General features: G+C 36.7%; 1 protein-coding gene across 1 annotated transcript in view; it reads right to left on the reverse strand.

Annotated features, from left to right (window-relative positions):
- Positions 1-20,282, reverse strand: part of LOC131845464 (dedicator of cytokinesis protein 1) — a 67,871-nt gene that overhangs the window by 37,802 nt on the left and 9,787 nt on the right. The window contains exons 2-13 of the mRNA XM_059194529.1: positions 14,370-14,541; positions 11,528-11,630; positions 10,635-10,780; positions 9,674-9,797; positions 6,710-6,922; positions 4,944-5,035; positions 4,094-4,306; positions 2,591-2,714; positions 2,218-2,424; positions 1,549-1,647; positions 862-1,038; positions 151-340 (exon numbers count right to left, since the gene is read on the reverse strand). Coding sequence (XP_059050512.1) covers positions 151-340; positions 862-1,038; positions 1,549-1,647; positions 2,218-2,424; positions 2,591-2,714; positions 4,094-4,306; positions 4,944-5,035; positions 6,710-6,922; positions 9,674-9,797; positions 10,635-10,780; positions 11,528-11,630; positions 14,370-14,541 — 1,860 coding nt within the window. The remainder of the gene's footprint in view (positions 1-150; positions 341-861; positions 1,039-1,548; positions 1,648-2,217; positions 2,425-2,590; positions 2,715-4,093; positions 4,307-4,943; positions 5,036-6,709; positions 6,923-9,673; positions 9,798-10,634; positions 10,781-11,527; positions 11,631-14,369; positions 14,542-20,282) is intronic.

Below are 20,282 nucleotides of genomic sequence, written 5' to 3' on the forward strand. Positions count from 1 at the left end.
GGGGGGTACCTCGCTGCGTGAGCTTGGTGGAGCAGAGCTTGGTGGCGACGGAGAGCGCGTCGCGCGGCGCGAGCGCCAGCACGCCGCGCGTGAGGCCGCGCTCGGCGCCGGCGGGGGGCGGGGGGCGGGGGGGCGGGGGGCGGGGGGTACCTCGCTGCGTGAGCTTGGTGGAGCAGAGCTTGGTGGCGACGGAGAGCGCGTCGCGCGGCGCGAGCGCCAGCACGCCGCGCGTGAGGCCGCGCTCGGCGCCGGCGGGGAGGTCGGCGCGGCGCGCGGGCAGCGCCAGGCACGCCGCGGCCGCCTCCCGCTCCACGCCGGCCGCGCCGCGCTTGTTCTCGATCTGCCGACACCCATACGCTCGCATTATTCTCCGTTTACTACATTTCATTGATTAAGTTTACATTCTTATTAATTCCATGAAGTAAAGACTGGTCCGAGTATATGTCCTTGACGTACCCCTAATGTATGTGACAAAATTACCTAATGTAACATGAGAAAATAAGACTATTACGTAAATAGACATATAAATAGAGATATCAGTACAAAAGCACATAAATATTCCTATTAAGAATTTGGTGGTGACTCTATCAAAGGCCTTCCAGAAAACAGTATTTTTAGATATACGCAGTAACGTAGATAATATAAAAAATATAAACATGAGAGAAAACTATATAATAAAAGGGTCTTTGATACCTGAAAGTTTTACTATAAACCATTAAGAACTTATGAAGATGCACAGACAAGCCAAAGACATGAATTTGTGCGCAACAATAGTCATACAATTACCAATTTAGTGAGAAAAATCAGCATATTCCGTCATTAGCCAGTAAAGTTAGAGCATGTGTGTCCATATCAATGTACCTTGTAGACACAGAGGTTGTGTGTATCATCTGGCGTGGTGGTGCCCTCGCGCTGCATGAGCCGCAGGTAGGAGATAGCGAAATGTCGCTCGGCACGATCCTTTGCTTCATTGGAGCTACGATGCCGGCACAGGAACACTAGATGAGCCTCCTTGAACTCTTCGATGTTGAGGCAAATCTGTGCATACAATATAATATCTGTTCATCTACTTTTACAATAAATTTTATGCGCAATAATTGCGGAAGTTTGGGATGTAAGTAGAACACCCTTTTCCACCCTTAGCTCTTTACTTTTTAAGAATTTTGAACTAAGGTTGATATACGCAGTCACGAAATTTTGCGATGTAAGTTAAACTCCAGTGTCCATACTTGGCTCTTTAAGGATTTTCAAAATGCTTAAAAATAAAGAGCCAAGTACGGAAACTGGAGTGCAATTTAGGCAGTCAAATTCTGCTGAGTCAAATGGAGCTACCAGAATCATTGCAGTTGTCTCATTTACCAGTGTGGTACTAGTCTACATTTTCATTGCAACTCAAATGTAACCAAGTCAATTATGTGATATGATTATTAAGGATTAAGCTAAAAGTTTTAGACCGGAAATTGTTCTCCTTGAGCCTGAGTGTGTTTTAGTTTATTTTTCGTATTTTTCGTATAGCCCTGGATTTCCTGTAATAAATAAAACGTTTACCTTGAATACTTCCTGCCAGCGTGGTCGATCGTCGTGATAGTACACTAGTGAGGTATACTCATCCACTCGTGACCAACCCTCGCCTACCGAGACCACACCCTGGAAAAAAACAATTGATATAGATTATATAGATGTCACCTTCAAGTGGTTGTTTTAGAAGACTTAAAGCTAAGGGTTTTCTTTTCTTTTTCAGACTCCTCTAATGCTGGTTCTTCACCGGACGATAAAGGACCTTGGGGTGGTTGTTTTAGACGACGTAAAGCTATGGATTTTTTTTATTTTTCAGACTCCTCTAATGCTGTTTCTTCACCGGACGATAAAGGACCTTGAAGTAGTTGTTTTAGAAGACGTAAAGCTATGGCGTTTTTTTTCTTTTTCAAACTACTCTAATGCTGTTGGCCGCAACTGGCCTTTACAGCTTCACCGGACGATAAAGGTATGGGTGTAGGAAAAGTGCACTAGCAGGCACCAGACATGGCTGGGCAGAGAGAAATACGAGCGGTGAAGTTGAGTGTTGCCGTACGTCGAGTATCTTAAACCTACACTCGGGACACAAGTCCCCAAGCTGCGCCAAGTTTCCCTCTCTACCACACGATGGACCCGGCACCCACACGGTGAATCCATGGAATGCTAAGAATCTAATATCAAACAGAAAAATATTCTTCTTACCGGGAATATATTTCCATCTTTATCGACAACCCTGACGGTGACTTCTATATTTTTATCGGATGATTTGCTCCCTTTAGAAAAAGATCCGCAGACGAGTGTCACATAGAGATCGTTACGGGCGTCACCCGGCATTATGACTTCAGGGAATCCCATCTTGCGGGCGATGGCTGTATTACCAACAACTAAGTGCGGGTTTTCTTCTCGGATCTGCAAGATTATTGATTAATTCATAAATCTAATCTTAAATCTATACTATATTATAAAGCTGAAGAGTTTATTTGTTTGTTTGTTTAAACGCGCTAATCTCAGGAACTACTAGTTCATCTACAGACTGACAATTATTTTCTTTTTATATTATAGTTGATGATATTACCTGTCTAAGGTCCCCTTCAACCAGCTGCAGCACCACCCACAGTGCCTGCGAGTGCTTTGTGTCTTTGAGGTCTCGATTCGTCATCACCTTCTTCAGTAATGAGTCCATATTCTCTTTCTCACAACTGAAATGTACATATATTAGTTTTTTTTATACCACGTAGGTGGCAAACGACGACGAAAAGACCCGACGCCTGAAACACCAAGGGTGTCTGTCACGTGCGCGTTGTCAACACTTAAGAAACCTTAATATACTCTTCTTGAAAAACTCCACGCTGTAATCTCGTGAATATATCGCACCTCTAGATCTAAAGGGAACTAACTCAAAAATCTTAATTTTTGTGTTCTGGACATCTTCGACTTTGTCATTTCAATACCTATCGACCAATAAAGCAGGTTCAAAATTATTTCCCATATTCAACCTTAGGTGACGTTGTATACCTATTTTGTTGAACGAGCGACCCCACCCCCCACGCATCGAAAACAGCGACAATGCCAATATACACTCATTGATATGCTATAAGGAAACAACTATAAAAATTCAATATTAAGATGCAACCCTTTATTAAATCCCAAAAATCTTGATATTTATCATATCCAACTGTAACTAATGTTCACACATCTATACAAAAAAAACTTCTGCAAAGGGACTTGGCAATCAGTTTTTTGCCTTTCCTGTAAAATGAGTTTCTTTGAGTTAATACCTGTTTAGATCTAGAGGTGCGATATATTAGTCAAGGAGAGTAAGAATTAGACTTTTTAAAGTCACCTGCGTGGATACATTTATTTCATAAGTACTGGTAAGCAGCATATTTTGTAGGACATTTTGGTTAAAGGGCGGAAGCCAGTAATAATACAGGGAATAGCGTTACATTACTTAATGCATTCATATTATTTTGTTTCATTCTGTTACCATATATGTGTGACACCACTAATATTCAATGCGGTAATCTGACCACTGCTACTGGTGGATTATGACCTTCTGTTAATAGTGGCAGTATATGTAATTAAAAGCCTATTGCAGCCAAACAAGTATATACAATAAAGTAAAATAATTAACAATGAAGAAAACAATATATCTGTATGTCTGCAGAAAAGTCTCTTTTATTTTCCCGCGCTAAACGTAATGTGCCGAGATACACAATATTGCATTATGCTGGTGGTCATTCTATTATCCCTTGAACTTAAAAATGAATCTATTTTTTTATAAACATGTACAAGCTCATTTGAAAAGAATAAGAGCTGAGTTTTTGACAGTTCTTGGCTCTAAAGCGCTTCGAACTGATGGTAGATTTGACATATCATAAGAGCCTGGAATAGACTCACGTAACACCTCTATTGTTTCAGGCGTCTATAGGCTACGGTACTATTTACCATCAGCTTTGTATGCTTGTTTGACACCATCATAGCTTACAAAAAATAGACTTATATGAATAAAGAAAAGATTTTATTTATATAAAAAATGACAAGTTGCTGGATGAGCTAGATATAAAGGCATATTTACGGGTAGAAGGGCAGCTGTATCTCCTTGGAGGGGTGGTCGCTTGCGAGCTGTCGCGTGACGTCAGCGGCGGCCACGCCCCCCGGCCGCCGCAGCCCCGCCCCCGCGCCCGCGCCCGCCGCCCCGCCCGCCGCGCCCGCGCCCCCGCCCGCGCCCCCGCCCACGCCCGCGCCCACGCCCGCGCCCGCGCCCGCGCCCACCGCTACTGAGCTGCGTCTGCGCACGTAAACAAACGTGAGAGTCAATCATACACACGAGAAACGTATTACATGTCCAAAATGTTATATCAGGTTCTTGCTTGGAACGAATTTTCTTGTCTGGAATGGGGTATCTGTATGTAATATTATCTTATCTGTAATAGTAATAATCTCAGGACAATTCACATAGAGCCATCTAGACCCGAGTTAAGCTAAAGCTTGTGTTATGGGTACTACATAAATGATACAAATAAATAGATATATTTTATTTTCGTAAATACATACATGGTATACATAGAAAACACCCATACCGATACAAACAATCATACTCATGAATACAAATGTTTGTGGCGTTTGAGGAATCGAACCTGGACAATAATAAGCAATGCTGTGTGCAAAACCGTTAGACCACCCAGTCATATCTTTGATTAACGCCACATTATAAAAAAATAACAAATATTTTTTTTATCCACATAATAAAAAAATATACTTAGGGGTGGACAACCCTTATCATTTAGGAATATAATAAGATATGATAGATAGTAGCCGCTTCTCAGACCTACTGATAAGCATATAAAATTTCATAAAAATCGGTCGATCCGTTTCGTAAGAATATTGTAACTAACATTGTGACAAGAGAATTTTATATACATTACCTGTAGTCTATAGACTGAGGTTCCATGGACCCTATCCTCACAATATGGCACACTAGAAACACTTTTTCCTTCTTTATCTCACATGGTAAATCCTGAAAAGAAATTCAATTTATATACCCATACATGTATATGAACATACATAAAGGTTATAAAGTTATCATTAATCTAAACCTGCCAACCCTGCTGGCGTGTCAATTATCTTATAACTTTATAATTAACTAACTGTGCCCACGGTTTCACCCAGGATAATTTCAATTTCAATGTATAAATCTCAATAAAAATATAACCTATATATTATTTTCATGCATATATTACTGTAAAGTTTCATCAAAATCCGATCAGTAGATTTTGCGTGAAAGAGTCACAAACATCCATACTCACAAACTTTCGCGTTTATAATACAGTGGACCCCCGGTAGTCCGACAATCATTTTGCAGGGCAGTGTCGGACTATCGAATTTGTCGGATTATAGAGTACTGCCTAAGACCCCTTATAGTCTGAATTTTTTTACAAAAGAGTACCTTGTAATCCGACAAATTATAGATCCAATGATGATTCTTTACATTATATACATATACAGTGGACCCCCGGTTATCCGACAAACGTTTTGCAGGGCAGTGTCGGACCATCGTATTTGTCGGATTATAGAGTGCTGCTTAAGGGTCCTCTGCTTATAGTCCGGAATTTTTTACAAAAGAGTATCTTGTAATCCGACAAATTACAGATCCAGTGATAAGATTGTATGTTATATATGTATGTATGTATATGCACTCTGAAGTATATTGTCAAAGTAATATTCAATAACAAATAATAGACAATGTCGGATTACAAGGGGGGCCGGATTAGACAGGGGCCGGATTACCGCGGGTCCACTGTATTATTAATACTCAATACTTAATATTTATTGCATTCCATAATATTACAATGAAAGATGTTTATAATACGTTTTCGATCATTATGGACCCTGTTAGGGCACGCAAACATAACATTATTATTACTATTATCATAACTAGTTATAACATATAATTTAATATTATTCATCCAGTTATATATTATAATATACATTAATTAAATGTTACATAAAAACTAAAATACATCATTCAAATAATCACTTACATTATAATATTGTTTTTTACATAGTAAATCCTTTAAGTATTTTATAAATAGGCTATTCTTATTTAAAGTTCTTATAGACGTTGGAAGTTGGTTAAATATTTTAACAGACGCTATTAAGATTAATATTATTAATATTTATTGAATATATCAACAATATTCGATATTAAATTATTTTAAATTACATTATTTATATAACAATTACAGTATAATACCAAGTCTAAGTTAAAATCCAATTTATTACTACAATCATTTATAAAATACATTATCACAGTTAAATAGACTGTTTGTGCTGAAATAAAATTAAAAAAAAATCAAGCTGCATCAACCCTTTAATAGTAATAACTGTTCAAGTCAATATTGTTTCATACCAGTACAACTAGATGGCGCTGTATTTTTTCATCAAAATTTCTAAAACGCGCTATATGTGTTTCTGTTGTACCTTATATAGAGATATGTTTTTTTTTATCATCCGGTGAATCTGTCAAAGCCAGCTGCGGGCAAAAATAGTCCGAAAAAAAAAATTCGATACGGTTTTGCATTCGTTCAATATACGGTTATAACCTCATAACTGTATTTCATTCAATAAGTACAAACGCTTCTGGTCTCCAAAACCTCGATTTTCTACAATAACAGAGCAATTAAAAACTCACCGTGAATACAGCTTGCACAGGGTTGAAATTCGGTTGTGGCCAGTTGATCAGTAAATTCTCCGTGATCTTATTACCAGCGCCGTCATACAACGAGAGAAGTAACTGCGCCCTGTCCAATATCCTACAAACGAAATTGTTGACTCGTATCGCCAACGTGTACGTTCGAGCACTGGCCGGTAGTGCAGGTGGAGGCGGAGTAGCTGGAGTTGTTTCCTGAAAAAAAAAAGTAATAGAAATAAAAATAATCTTTATTCAAATAAACTCATTACAAGCACTTTTTAACAGTCATGTTTTGATTCTACCACTCATTCGGAATGCAGATTCATCACAAGAAAAATGAGCAGGAAACTTGTGTGTTGCTCTTTTGAATAGATGTTTATTTTATACAATAATTACAGTATAACAAGTAAGAGGCATGCGATAATCAACATAGAAATCGCTACGCACTCATTATTAGTGTAATCAGATAATATTGTCAGTGCTATGGATTTTAAGTTTTTCTATAAAAACATTATCATCGTTAACGAATTCTTCAAATTTAATCTTCATTTAACACGCTAAAGACCACATTCCCACCAGTGGGTCACTCCACAAAAAAAGTATATTTACACGTTGCGACCGCGTGATCACCAGTGGGCACTTTAATTGAAATAAATCTAGGGGTTAAATAATGTCTAACTCAAATCATAGTACACTAAAAACATATTTAAAAAATAATATACGTAATTACCATTAAAAAAAAATGGCCAATGTGAGAAATATTTTTCTTAATGTGATCTTCAACGTGTTAAATTTATTCAAAACTCTCTTTTGTGATTATACCAAAACCTATACAGAAGCATATTCAGTCTAGAAAAAGAATACCCATTTTTAAGATCATGTGACTAGAAACTTTAACCCAAGAAGCAGATTCATTCAAGAAAAAAATTACCATTTATAAGATTCTGCGACTCGAAACTTTAAATCTAAATATATATAACTCAAAGGTGACTGACATAGTGATCTATCAACGCACAGCCCAAACCACGGTACGGATCGGGCTGAAATTTAGCATGCATATAGATGTTATGACGTAGGCAACCGCTAAGAAAGGATTTTGATTAATTCTACCCCCAAGGGGATAAAATAGGGGATGAAAGTTTGTATGAAACTTTGTCAATATTAAACCGATCGGGCTGAGACTTTGCATGCATACAGCTACTATGACGTAGGCATCACCTAAGAATGGATTTTGATAAATTCCACCTCTAAGGGAATAAATTAACACGAGCGAAGTAAAAGCTAATGTAGATATAAAGGAAATAAGCAATGTTAATCACAACATGGTCTGCTGTAATTAACAAGGCTAATTTATTTTGTTCTTACAAGCATATTGGGATTAATAGTATCGTTTATACGTTAGAAATACAGACATTGAGATAATGGATCTATTTATTAAAATATATCTTTTGAATGAATGAATGAATGAAACTCTTTATTGTTCCTCTCACAGAAAATACAATTATATATACAATTATGTATAAAATGATAAAAAAAATATATAATACAATAAACAAGACAAAGAGGTAACAATGGGCGGCCTTATCGCTAAAAAGAGATCTCTTCCAGGCAAACTTAGGATGGTGAGAAGTGATTAGATTTGCGTCTGGTAGAGGTGTAATGATGGTAACAATATTGGAAGAAAAGTTATAAAAAGTTATAAGTCTTTTGTTTAGTACATATGACACGTGGAGCAATAAAATACTAAAAAAAGTAATTAAATATCCTTGTATTTCAATAAAAAACATTTTTTTTTAATTTCTTTTTAAATTTAGGGACTTTTGTACCATCTAAGTACATGTCAGTCCCATTGTACCCAAAAACCATTTTTTTTTCGGACTACTCTAATGCTGTTGGCCGTAGCTGGCCTTTACAGCTTCACCGGACGTTATGGGGCGAGTGCAGATGTCACTCCAAACCCGCGGAAGGACTTATGGAGCGGCTGAAGGCCAACTCCTGCCTGACGGATACGACTTTAGTCTGAGGGCACCACTAGGGGTTCGAACCTCGGCTAAGGCCGTCGTAATTTCGATCCCCGTTTGAATTGGACGGGGGATCGATCGGAGGGGGCCCAAAAACCAGATAAAATTTTACAGTATGCAAGTTTAGTGACTAAGTGATTTGATGAGTGAATATAATTTTGTGACGGGTAGTAAAAAAATAAATCAATGTAACGCATCGGTAAAATATAATATTAATAATAGTTAGCTGGTTTTGCTATAGAAGTTTATGAGGTTTTAACACTACATTAGCAATATATAAGTACTATATATGTACTAGCAGACCCGGCCACGCGTTCCTGTGGTTAAGGTTCTTGAATAAAACAATATTGCGACTATAAATTGAGATGTAAGCAATCCTACCATTCAAGTTGGATCGAATTGCATACAATGTACATCAAATTTGCAATCGGTTCAGTAGTTTAGGAGACCATCGCGTACAAACAACGTGACACGTAATCTTATATATAAAATTCTCGTGTCACAGTTTTCGTTCCCATACTCCTCGGAAACGGCTCGACCGATTCTCATGAAATTTTGTGAGCGTATTGAGTAGGTCTGAGAATCGGCCAACATCTTTTTTTTCATCCCCCTAAATGTTAGGGGTAGTCCACCCCTAAATTTCTTATTTTTATTTTTTAGACAAAATTTTTAGTTTATATTTTTTTATGATACAACATACAAAAATACATACAATCCTAAATTTTCACCCTTCTATCATCAACCCCTATTTTTTTATAGCGTTATTAATTTATATGGCAAAACAACGTTTGCCGGGACAGCTAGTTTTTATATATAATCAGGATATACTTTGATAAATGCTAAATTTAAATGTATAAATAGACGGGGATCGAACCCGCAACCATTGGCAGGTGAGGCAGCGTACTAAACTACTAGACCATAACAATTACAGTTTATAACTCACCATATTCTTTTCGATGCGGGCGTTCGCATCATCGTGCAGAGAGTTCAGTTTGAACGTGGAGGTTTTTATTGGATCCACGAGGTGACCGCTGGCCGTCCTCACCGCCAGCTCTCTACCTAATGTCCTGTACACAACAATATCTACATAAACACCTACGAACGGTCTACAAGTCATCTGGCCATTTTAGATTTTATTTTACATTTTAGTTGTCGACAAAAAAATCATAATATCTTTATTCATGCAGATCGTCGGTCTATTACAGACTCCTATGATATGTCAAATCTACCGCCAGTTCGGAGTGATATCGACATGAGAACTGACAAGAAACTCAGCTCGTATGCTTTTCAAATAAATGTTGTACATGTTTACAATAATACAGATTCATTAACAAATTCAAAAATAAAAACGAATATAAAGGCAGTTATTAGCATGCATTGATGACACGCTACATTGACGATAAAAAATGGGATAAAGCCACAGTAATGAGATAACGAAGTTTATCTGAAACGATAAACTTCGTTATCTCATTTTCATATTTCATTTTCTCATTCTCATTTAAAAAAAAATATAATTTATTAATTTCTCCTCACGAACATGATGGCAACAATACATATATTAGTATATAGCATTTATAGTAAAAAATACTTAAATTTATTATTTGTATCGATTCGATCTCAGATCGATCGTACCAACACCTGTGAGGTGCTGGTATCTGAGATAGGCATAACTAATAATGGATGGAAAGGCATAATGTGATGGAAGTTAAACAAATTATGATGCGTATACTACACTATATAAACTATAATTATACAATGTTTAGATATATAAAACAAAACGAAAATAATAGGTAAATGAGTAGAGTAGAGAGTACATGGTTATGGAAAAAGAATGACGGAAAATGATTGAGAGGGGTGGGCCTATGTGTGTGTGTGTTTGTGTGTGTAATAAAACATATATATACCTGTTTCCCTTGTCAATTGTAAAGACAGCGGTCCTGGCGACCCTACGCAGCTGGTCCTGCGGTAGGGCTCCGCTGACGGCTTGAGCGCGCAACTCGAATAGCGCACGCATGCTTACTTCCATAAACTTGAATCGTTCATCGTTATTCTGAAAAAAATCCAACAATGTGATAAATATGACTTTGTTTTTTTTTTTTAGTATAACGATCCAGTTCTTCTCAAATGACCTGTAGTGTTAATATGTTGGAAAGGCGCCTCTAAAACCTTCACCAGATTTTTAAGCGGTCATTACTTGTTCGAATATATTAATCTCTAAAACCTTGACCCTTCGGTTTTTGTTAAGGCAATAAAACATGTCGTCTTTTTGATTTTACATAAGTATTATTAACGTTAAACACACAGTTTATCCATGATCATGGCGGTTGAAACACAGCCGAAATATCGGGAACTCAATAATAATTAATACGTGATAATGTCCCGTGATTTTTCCTAATTGTACACAGTCCTCGCCGGCGAAGATCATGACCTGAGCCGAGGTTTTTTTTGTGATGATAATGAAATGATGCACCCGCCTGCGCTAACGGTTTACGCTGGCGGGGCACCAGTGGAGGATGCTAAGATGAGCATGAGGTCAGGTCAGTTAGCCCATCGTGACAAATTCATCAGAAATTTATCACGATGGTTTCCAGGGGTAACTGTGCCCTCAGATAAAAGTCGTATCCGTCAGACAGTTGGCCATCAACCGCTCTATATGTCCTTCAGCAGGTTTGGAGTGCCATCTGCACTCGCCCACTACAGTTCAGTGAAGCTATAAAGGCCAGCTGCGGCCAACAGCATTAGAATAATTCCAAAAAAAAAGCTAATGTGTGTCCATCGGTTATATAATATAACTTACAATATATAAATTCTTCCAGTCCGGCAGCCAATCTCGGAGAGTGACGGCAATATCGTGAGCCACTCCTACACCGCCTGCAGACGCCACTACCGTCTCTCCACATCTGAAATTTCATCACAACAACTCATCATTTCATCAATCATGGTTAATTTATTTTCTTCTGACTAGTTTAATTTTCACTCACTAAAAAAATACACGGTGTATTTCAAGGTACCTACACTTACCGTAGTCATGAGATCGCATTTGCATGCTACCACGATTTCAAGGGCGAAAGCCCAGATTTGATGGTGTAGAGCAAATCAACTCTCTAGCGATCGAATATATGAGGAAACAGGACAGGCCAAAGGGGTTTATTTTGGAGTTTTGTTTTACAGTGACGTATTTGAGTTTTGTTCTAGTTGTGACTTCTTACTAATTTCGAAGAATGGTAATATTGTATTCCCACCTCGTCACCACAAGGACCATAAAAATTAGGTCTTGAAATGGGACGAATGTGACTAGTTGCATGCCGCGATGCAACTCGCTTTCCTCCGATCGATCTTCGAATAGTCATTTTTTTTTATTCTACCACTCATTCGGATCGATTATTAAAATAATCGTTTACAACATAATAAACTTTATTAAGTATTCCATAAACACCATTTTTTTTTTATTTTATTAGGTCACCAACAAGGTTTTCACCAACACTGTTACATTATATATATTACATTACAATCTTTTTTTATAGGCTACTACGACATTTATATAATAATCTTGTGCTTACAATTAACAAAACATAAATAACAACTTAAAATTCTACCTACATAAAACCTGGATTCGATTGAGACATTAAAATAATCTAAATATGTTGACATCTTTGAATAATAAACTGTTTATTAGAAGCCCAAATTAGTGCGAGATTTTCTATAAATATATTATATTTACCAGGTCTAGGGAGTTTAGGTGGTATTCGAATATTTTCCATCAACATGGTCATTTATATGTAATACCCAATGACATATAAAAATATAACAACAATATTACCTACATACGGTAGTACAGAACTGTAGAGCTATTCTGTAAGTATCACTTATGAATTCGAAAGCGGTGACATTGTACATTGATTTTCTCTAAAACTCGATAGCGACTGCAGCGCCACACGTTCGAGAGCGGGATGGAGGTAAAACAGGCACTAGTGATTAATTTAGATACTAGCTATACCCGCGACTTCGTCCGCGTGGAATTTAACTTTATTTTTCTAAAGTAAAGGTAGCCTAAGTTCATCATCTGCTTCTTCCTTATCCCATTTATTTGTGGTCGGCATAATCTTTTTCTCTTCCATTCATCCCTGTTCGCAGTAATCGCGTTATTTACTCCCTTTCTTACTATATCATCTTTCACACAGTCCATCCATCTCTTTTTCGGCCTTCCACTACCTTTATAACCTTCCACATTCATATGTAACACCTTTCTTAAAATATTATCTTCATTTCTACGCATTACATGTCCATACCATGATAGACGATTACTCATCAATCTCTCTGACACCGGTGCAACTTTCATACTTCCTCTAGATAGCCTAAGTTACTCCTTATTAATCAGTATCTGCCAAAAAAGTCAAAATCGGGCCAGCCATTTCAGAGATTAGCCGGAACAAACAACCAGACAGACAAAAATTATAAAAAATATTATTTTGGTGTATGTACCGTGTTTATATTCATATGTATGTAGTGAAAAACGGATATTTCAATATTGCAAACAGACACTCCAATTTTATATATATGTATATAGATGATACGAGTACGAATGCCTTGATTGAAGCGATGTGTGAAATGAGTTGATAAAACGCATACAGAATACCAATACTAACAATATATGTATAATTTCTACAGTGGCATATGATTCACACAGATCATCGTAGGTCAACGAACCCAACAATTAAATTTATTCCATCTCGCATTGAGATGAATGAGCGAGTGATGGAAATTCGTCGGCGGTCCTTTAATCTACACCCGGGTCACGAGTCCTGGGAACTGCTCTAAGTTTCCCTCCCTACCAGACGATGGACCCTGCATCTACACGGTGAATCCTTTTTTTAAGACGAATTTAGCATTCCATATAGCAAGGTCGTCTAACAAGTATCTTCATATAAGCAATAAGAAATCGACAATTTTAAATATTTTAGGTTCTAACGGTATAATATAAGAAATTTATCCATATAATTCTTGAAACTAAGAACTTTAAAATTAAATTTCCGCAGTGTCTCAAGACGAAGGTATACGACCAATGTGTGTTGCCAGTGATGACTTACGGCACTAGAGAACTATTGAACAAGCTCAGAGTTTCTATGCAGTGATCGAATCAAGATCCGCAGAAGAAGACCGACATTTACGACCAATGTGTGTCGTAGGACAGATGGCCGTTGGGGCAGTAAAGTCCTCGAGTGGCGACTACGGACCGGAAGACGAAGCGTGGGAAGGCCTCCAGCAAGGTAGACCGACGATCTGGTCAAGATCGCTGGAAGGCATTGGATGCGAGCAGCGCAGGACCAATCCTCGTGGAGATCTTTGGGGGAGGCCTATGTCCAGCAGTGGACGTCTTCCGGGCTGCGATGATGATGAAGAACTTTAAACCAATTGTGATAACTTTTTTACCTAAAAAGGTAACTCGTGATTTTGTTGTTGACACGTACCTACTTAATACAGCTATTAGCTACTTGCCCCGGCTTCGCACGGGTGTACAAGAATCATACACATAAACCTTCCTCTTGAATCACTCTATCTATATAAAAACTGTTCGCTTGTCGCGTACCTACATCCCCAGACACACAACAATTAGGAAGGACAATAACTGGATGGATTACCTTTCAACATTGCTCTCTCGTATAACCACGTAGCTCTTTGGAAAGATGCCTTTGGCGTCTTTCCTGAGGCTGCTGCCGTAGAACCACTTGTGTGCCTCGCGTTCAATGTGCACCAGCTCCCCCACATCCAGGGAGAGGTGGTGTGCGCCGCTCCCGGGGAAGTTGTATATTGCTGGAAACAATTACGATGTCAATTAATAACATAATGATTCATAACATAACGTAGTTATATATTATTTTCTATTTAGTTTTTATTATATTATTTTTTACTTTTTATTATATAACCTTATCTAGCGTATATTGAATGCGTCTATATAATTTAGCTTTTAGGCATACATAGTGTTGGATTACAATCCAGTTTTGTACCGAACTACATACTCCTAATTTTATTATTGTATTGATTGTAATGTTTTGTATGCTAATAAATAAATAAACAAGCATCTAAATATATATAACTCAAAGGTGAATGACATAGTGATCTATAACGCACAGCCCAAACCACTGGACGGATCGGGCTGAAATTTGGCATGCAGGTAGATGTTATGACGTAGGCATCCGCTAAGAAAGGATATTGATTAATTCTACCCCCATGGGAAAGCAAACGCTAGTTATTATTATAATCACAACAATTAAATAGAAATAAAAATAATCTTGATTGAAATAAACTTATTAAACACTTTTGAATAGTCACATTTTTTTATTCAGCCACTCATTCGGAATACAGACGTCACAAATAGAAAGAGCAAGAAACTTGCGTATTGCTCTCTTAAATAAATGTAACAGAACAGAAACAAAGTAATTTTTGATTCATTTGTGGGTTGTTTTTGCGCTAAGTTCAGAAAGTGTGTAACCTGAATATATATAAATTATTCTGGTGTGGCTTTAAATATATACTGTAGTAAGCATCACTTTTGACGTTTGATTGTTTCGATCCGGATATTTTCTATGTTGTCTAGTACCTACAATACAAGCTCTGCATAGCTTGGGACTAGATGGCGCTGTGTCAATTGTCCTGGTTTATTATTAGTATACATTTGGCAGCTCTATATCATCATTAATAGTCCCAAACAGTCGCTACCGCTATCTTCACGCTAATTAGAGAAGGACACCGCCATTACGATGATCGCATCCTGCGCCTCATATAGCAGGGCCCTTTGTGAACAATAGTGTCGCCAAAACGAGAAGCGAGCCAATCACGTTACTCATCCGCAAATGGTGTTGCCACTTTAGTGATTTTACCACTAGGACTGGTAGATTTATAAAAGGTGTAATTAGTTTCTGGTGAAATAGAATAGAGATTCTACAAGATTATTCTATAATTAATTATTAATATTACAAAGAACAGGACATTGTCGACTATATCCGGACCAAAAGTAACCTGACATTGAGGGTGAGCTGGAATCGAGTCACAACGCGAGCTTCAAAGCGTTCGTGGCCCGAGTTCCCACCAACATGCTGCCCACCTTCATAAAAGAGGGCTACTGGCCGAAGGCTGTAGTCTATCGGCGCTACCGTGGCAGATTGCCGTTGTCAGTGCCGTGACCATAGAGACAATTTTATTTATATTTTATTATTATTAGTCTATAAGGTATTTATAATATGGGCCATGTAGCCTGAATTAAATAAATAATGAAATAAAATAAAAAAATATATATATTTCCATTTTTGTCAAATTCAAAGATATTTATTCATGTAGAACATTTTAGCCGCTTATGAACGTCAAATTTTTTATATTATAATTTTTTCCCTACCGTCCAGTTCAGTATATAGATCCAATTGAGAAGAACTGGCAAGAAACTCAACAGAATATTTTTCTTTTTTTAAAAGCCAATTTATTTATAATGTAGTTATATATGTGTCTATGTCATATAGGTGTCTATGTTTATGTCAATGTCTATATAGATTTAAAGGTGTATATTTTAACAAATTAGATGTTATTTTACCGAAGTCCATTTTAGTACTTATTCGGCGACCAAATTGCGACTCACAGAACAGTCAACACTAAGTTTCTAAACTCTATTAATTACCTGATGACGACTAGTTTAGAAGCCAAACACGTGTTGCAATATACGTGTACATCCAATAACGGTCGTTTAATCAGTAATAGGGAAGATCATAACACTTCCAGTAACGGTGGTCTGGTATCCACATTGAATTTTTATCGATTATTAGGTAGCGGAATAAACAAAATAATATAAATCAGTAATTATTTAGAGGTGGTGTCAAGATATAAGTTGGCAACACTTGTAGAAACGTATCGAGTCTCGGGTTACGAATACAAGTAGCATTACTTCTGTTTTATTTTTATGATCTTATTAATATTATAAACGCGAAAGTTTGTTAGTATGGATGGATGTTTGTTATTCTTTCACGCAAAAACATCTAAACGGATTTTGACGAAACTTTACAGTAATATTGCTTATACATCAGAACAACTCGATTATCACGAAATGAATATTACCCAACAATTGGCAATTTTAAATTGCAAATATTACCTACTTATAATTAAAAATATACATAATTATTCATATATAATAGAATCTTTGCTATCTATATATAATCTTATCTAAATTATAAAATTGTATATATAAATAAAATATTACTGAAATGCAACATTATTAAAAGTCACAGATTAGTATTTTATTTTCCTCATAAACCAATATATATGTAAATGTTTTAATTAATACAAATGTTATTTGTTGATAAAAATATATAAATATCATATATTTATAATATATGATATTTATATATTTTTATCAACTATTTTAATTATAATTTTAATTATTATATATCACCAACATTATTAATAAACTGAATCACAGCAATAATAAAATTTTAAATATTTTATTAATACAAAATAAATAGAAAAGTTCTGACATTTTATTTGTACTGGATCAAAAAATATTTAAAAGATTTATAAATTCTTTAAATTAGAGAAAGCTATATCTTACACCTCGTAATATGGACAATACCGCATTAAAAAAATCACCTAACTATTGTACAATATATATATATATATATTTACCCACTTATTTAATTCTTTATTTTAATTATAAATTTATAGCAAATAATTACTAATAATTAAACGGAAATATATTTATTAATTACATATATATGAGTAAAAACTATTACAACAATATTATTGTAAAGGTACTAGCTGTTTTGACAAATGTTGTTTTTCCATAGAATAGAAAATAATTTATTCAAATAAACTTAATTTAAGCACTTTTGAATGAACAGTCATAGTTAACATTCTTTTAATCTACCGCTCATTCGAAAAGCTGTCTCATCACATATAAATTTACTAATATGGCTATTAAAAATAGGGGTTGGTGGTATAAGAATGAAAATTTAGGATCGTATATATTTTTAATGTCAAAACGTAATAAAATAAAAAAGAATAGTCACAAAAATTAAAAAAAAACATTAGGGGTGGGTAACCTTTATCATCGAGGCGTATGAAAAATAGATATCGGTCGATTCTCAGACCTACGTGATATGTACACAAAATTTCATAAAAATCTATAAATCCGTTTCGGAGGAGTATGGTAACTAACATTGTGACACGAGAATTTCATATATTAGATCAGATCAAAGTCGCTGTCGCTGTCTATCCCTATGTATGCTTAAATCTTTAAAACTACGCACCGGATTTTGAAGCGGTTTTTTTAACAGAGTGATTCTAGAGGAAGGTTATATATATAATATATGCACACCCGTGAGTAGCTAGTAATTTATAAATTACCTAGATAAATATCAGTCAATGCGACCGGATAAAATTACCTCCATTGACTGTATAAAACATGCTATTTATAGTCGCCATTATAGCAATAGGACGTTACTGAAAGAATTTAAATTAATTGTAACGTACTTACAATTATAGGACACAATGCGCGTGAGTCACATGCGCGGGCGCACCAAATCGCGGCACGACTTGCGCGCTCTACCAATGCTGATAGCGAACCGTAAGCCTTTGTAATCACATAGACCTGGCACTTTTATTTCTATATATATAATATAAATGGACAAGCAGGGGTATGAACCTCAGCTCAGGCCGTCGTAATTTCTATGCCCGTTTGATTTGGACGGGGGATCGATTAGAGAGAGGCTATTTACCACATCGTAATAATATTGAAAGCGTGGGAATGCCTCCAGCAAGGTGGACCGACGATCTGGTCAAGATCGCTGGAAGGCATTAGATGCGAGCAGCGCAGTACTGATCGTCGTGGAGATCTCTGTGGGAGGCCTATGTCCAGCAGAGCACGTCTTCCGAGCTGCGATGATGATGATGATGATGATGAATAATATTGAAAACAATAACCATGTAGTCATTATAAACATAGACAAATAACATTAAATTTAAATAAAGAAAGAGTAAACAGATGTTCATCTAATAAAGTTTTTTTTTTGCGGACTACTCTAATGCTGTTGGCTGCAGCTGGCCTTTACAGCTTCACCGGACGTTAGGGGGCGAGTGCAGATGGCACTCCAAACCCGCGGAAAGACTTATGGAGCGGCTGAAGACCAACTCCTACCTGACGGTTACGACTTTACTCTGAGGGCACCACTAGGGGTTCGACGAACCTCGGCTCAGGCCGTCGTAATATCGATCCCCGTTTGAATTGGACAGGGGATCGATCGGAGGGGTCTAATAAAGTGTTGTTATAAACAGCCGTGTCTACTACATTTTTAAGTCTACCGAAACCCGACCCTATATGCTACCATGACACCTGCTATTTGACACTAAAAGTAATATAATATTGTCATAATAATGTACATTATACAGATAATACATCGCAAATTTAATTATAAAGTGTAATAACTCGAGCAAAGATTTTTGATATTCGACTTTAAATTTTTCAGGGTAAAGTCTACATTCCAAAATAAATATGTAATGCAATTTATATTAATTATACGATAAGTATTGTAAAGAGACGAACGATAAAACTCACTGCATTATATTTTTAACTAGCGGCTCGTCCCGTCTTCGCACGAGTTCATTTCCGCAGCGCATCCGATGATAGACATTTCGTAGTTCTTTTTTTATATCTTTTTATGCGACCCTGATACCTACCACTTATTTTCTTTATTTTTCTTTTTTTATTTTATTTGTTTCGCAGATTTTTTATATATTTGGATTTATAAATTCATAGACTCCCATTGCGATTTGATACAGCGGAAGTTATTTATTTATTTAACTTCGATGCACAAAAATAAAGTGTACATATGGCGGACTTAACACCTAGCGGCGTAATCTACCAGGCAACCATGAGTGGTGCAGAGAAAGATTGTTGACGGTGCACTAATATAAATGTCGAAAAAATATATATAAATAATATATACATGAATATATATATATTCATATACAGTTAAATATGAATAAATACTTAATGATCTAACAATTAAATGATTACTACAGTCTCTGAAATCTTCTGCGTTGCCATTCTGTCATGCCTCTTATTCTATTACGAATTTTACTGACTAATCAGATCCTATAACCAAACCATAGCTTAGAAACCTAACTCTATGACGGCCCTAGTATACCTTACTGTTTCACACGAGTATTTGATAAAACGACATGGACTTCCAATCGTTCCCCAATCCAATTTAAATGAGGATCAAAAGTCGTATCTGTCAAGCGGGAGTTGTTCCTCAGTCGCTCCTTAAGTCCTTCAGTGGATTTGGAGTGCCTCCTTCCATCAATCCTTCGTCCAATTCAAGCAGTACTAATTTTTTGACGGCCCAAGTCGAGGTTCTAACCCTTAACGATGTCATCATACTAAAGTCGTATCCGTCAGGCGGCAGTTGGCCTTCAGCCGCTCCATAAGTCCTTCCGCGGGTTTGGAGTGCCACCTGCACTCGCTTATCGCTCGGAGAAGCTGCCAGCTGCGACTAACAGCATTAGAATAGTTT

The sequence above is a fragment of the Achroia grisella genome, unplaced genomic scaffold, assembly GCF_030625045.1.
Source record: "Achroia grisella isolate CSIRO2021 unplaced genomic scaffold, CSIRO_AGI_Agris_v1 utg474, whole genome shotgun sequence".
NCBI classification, from domain to species: Eukaryota; Metazoa; Arthropoda; class Insecta; order Lepidoptera; family Pyralidae; genus Achroia; species Achroia grisella.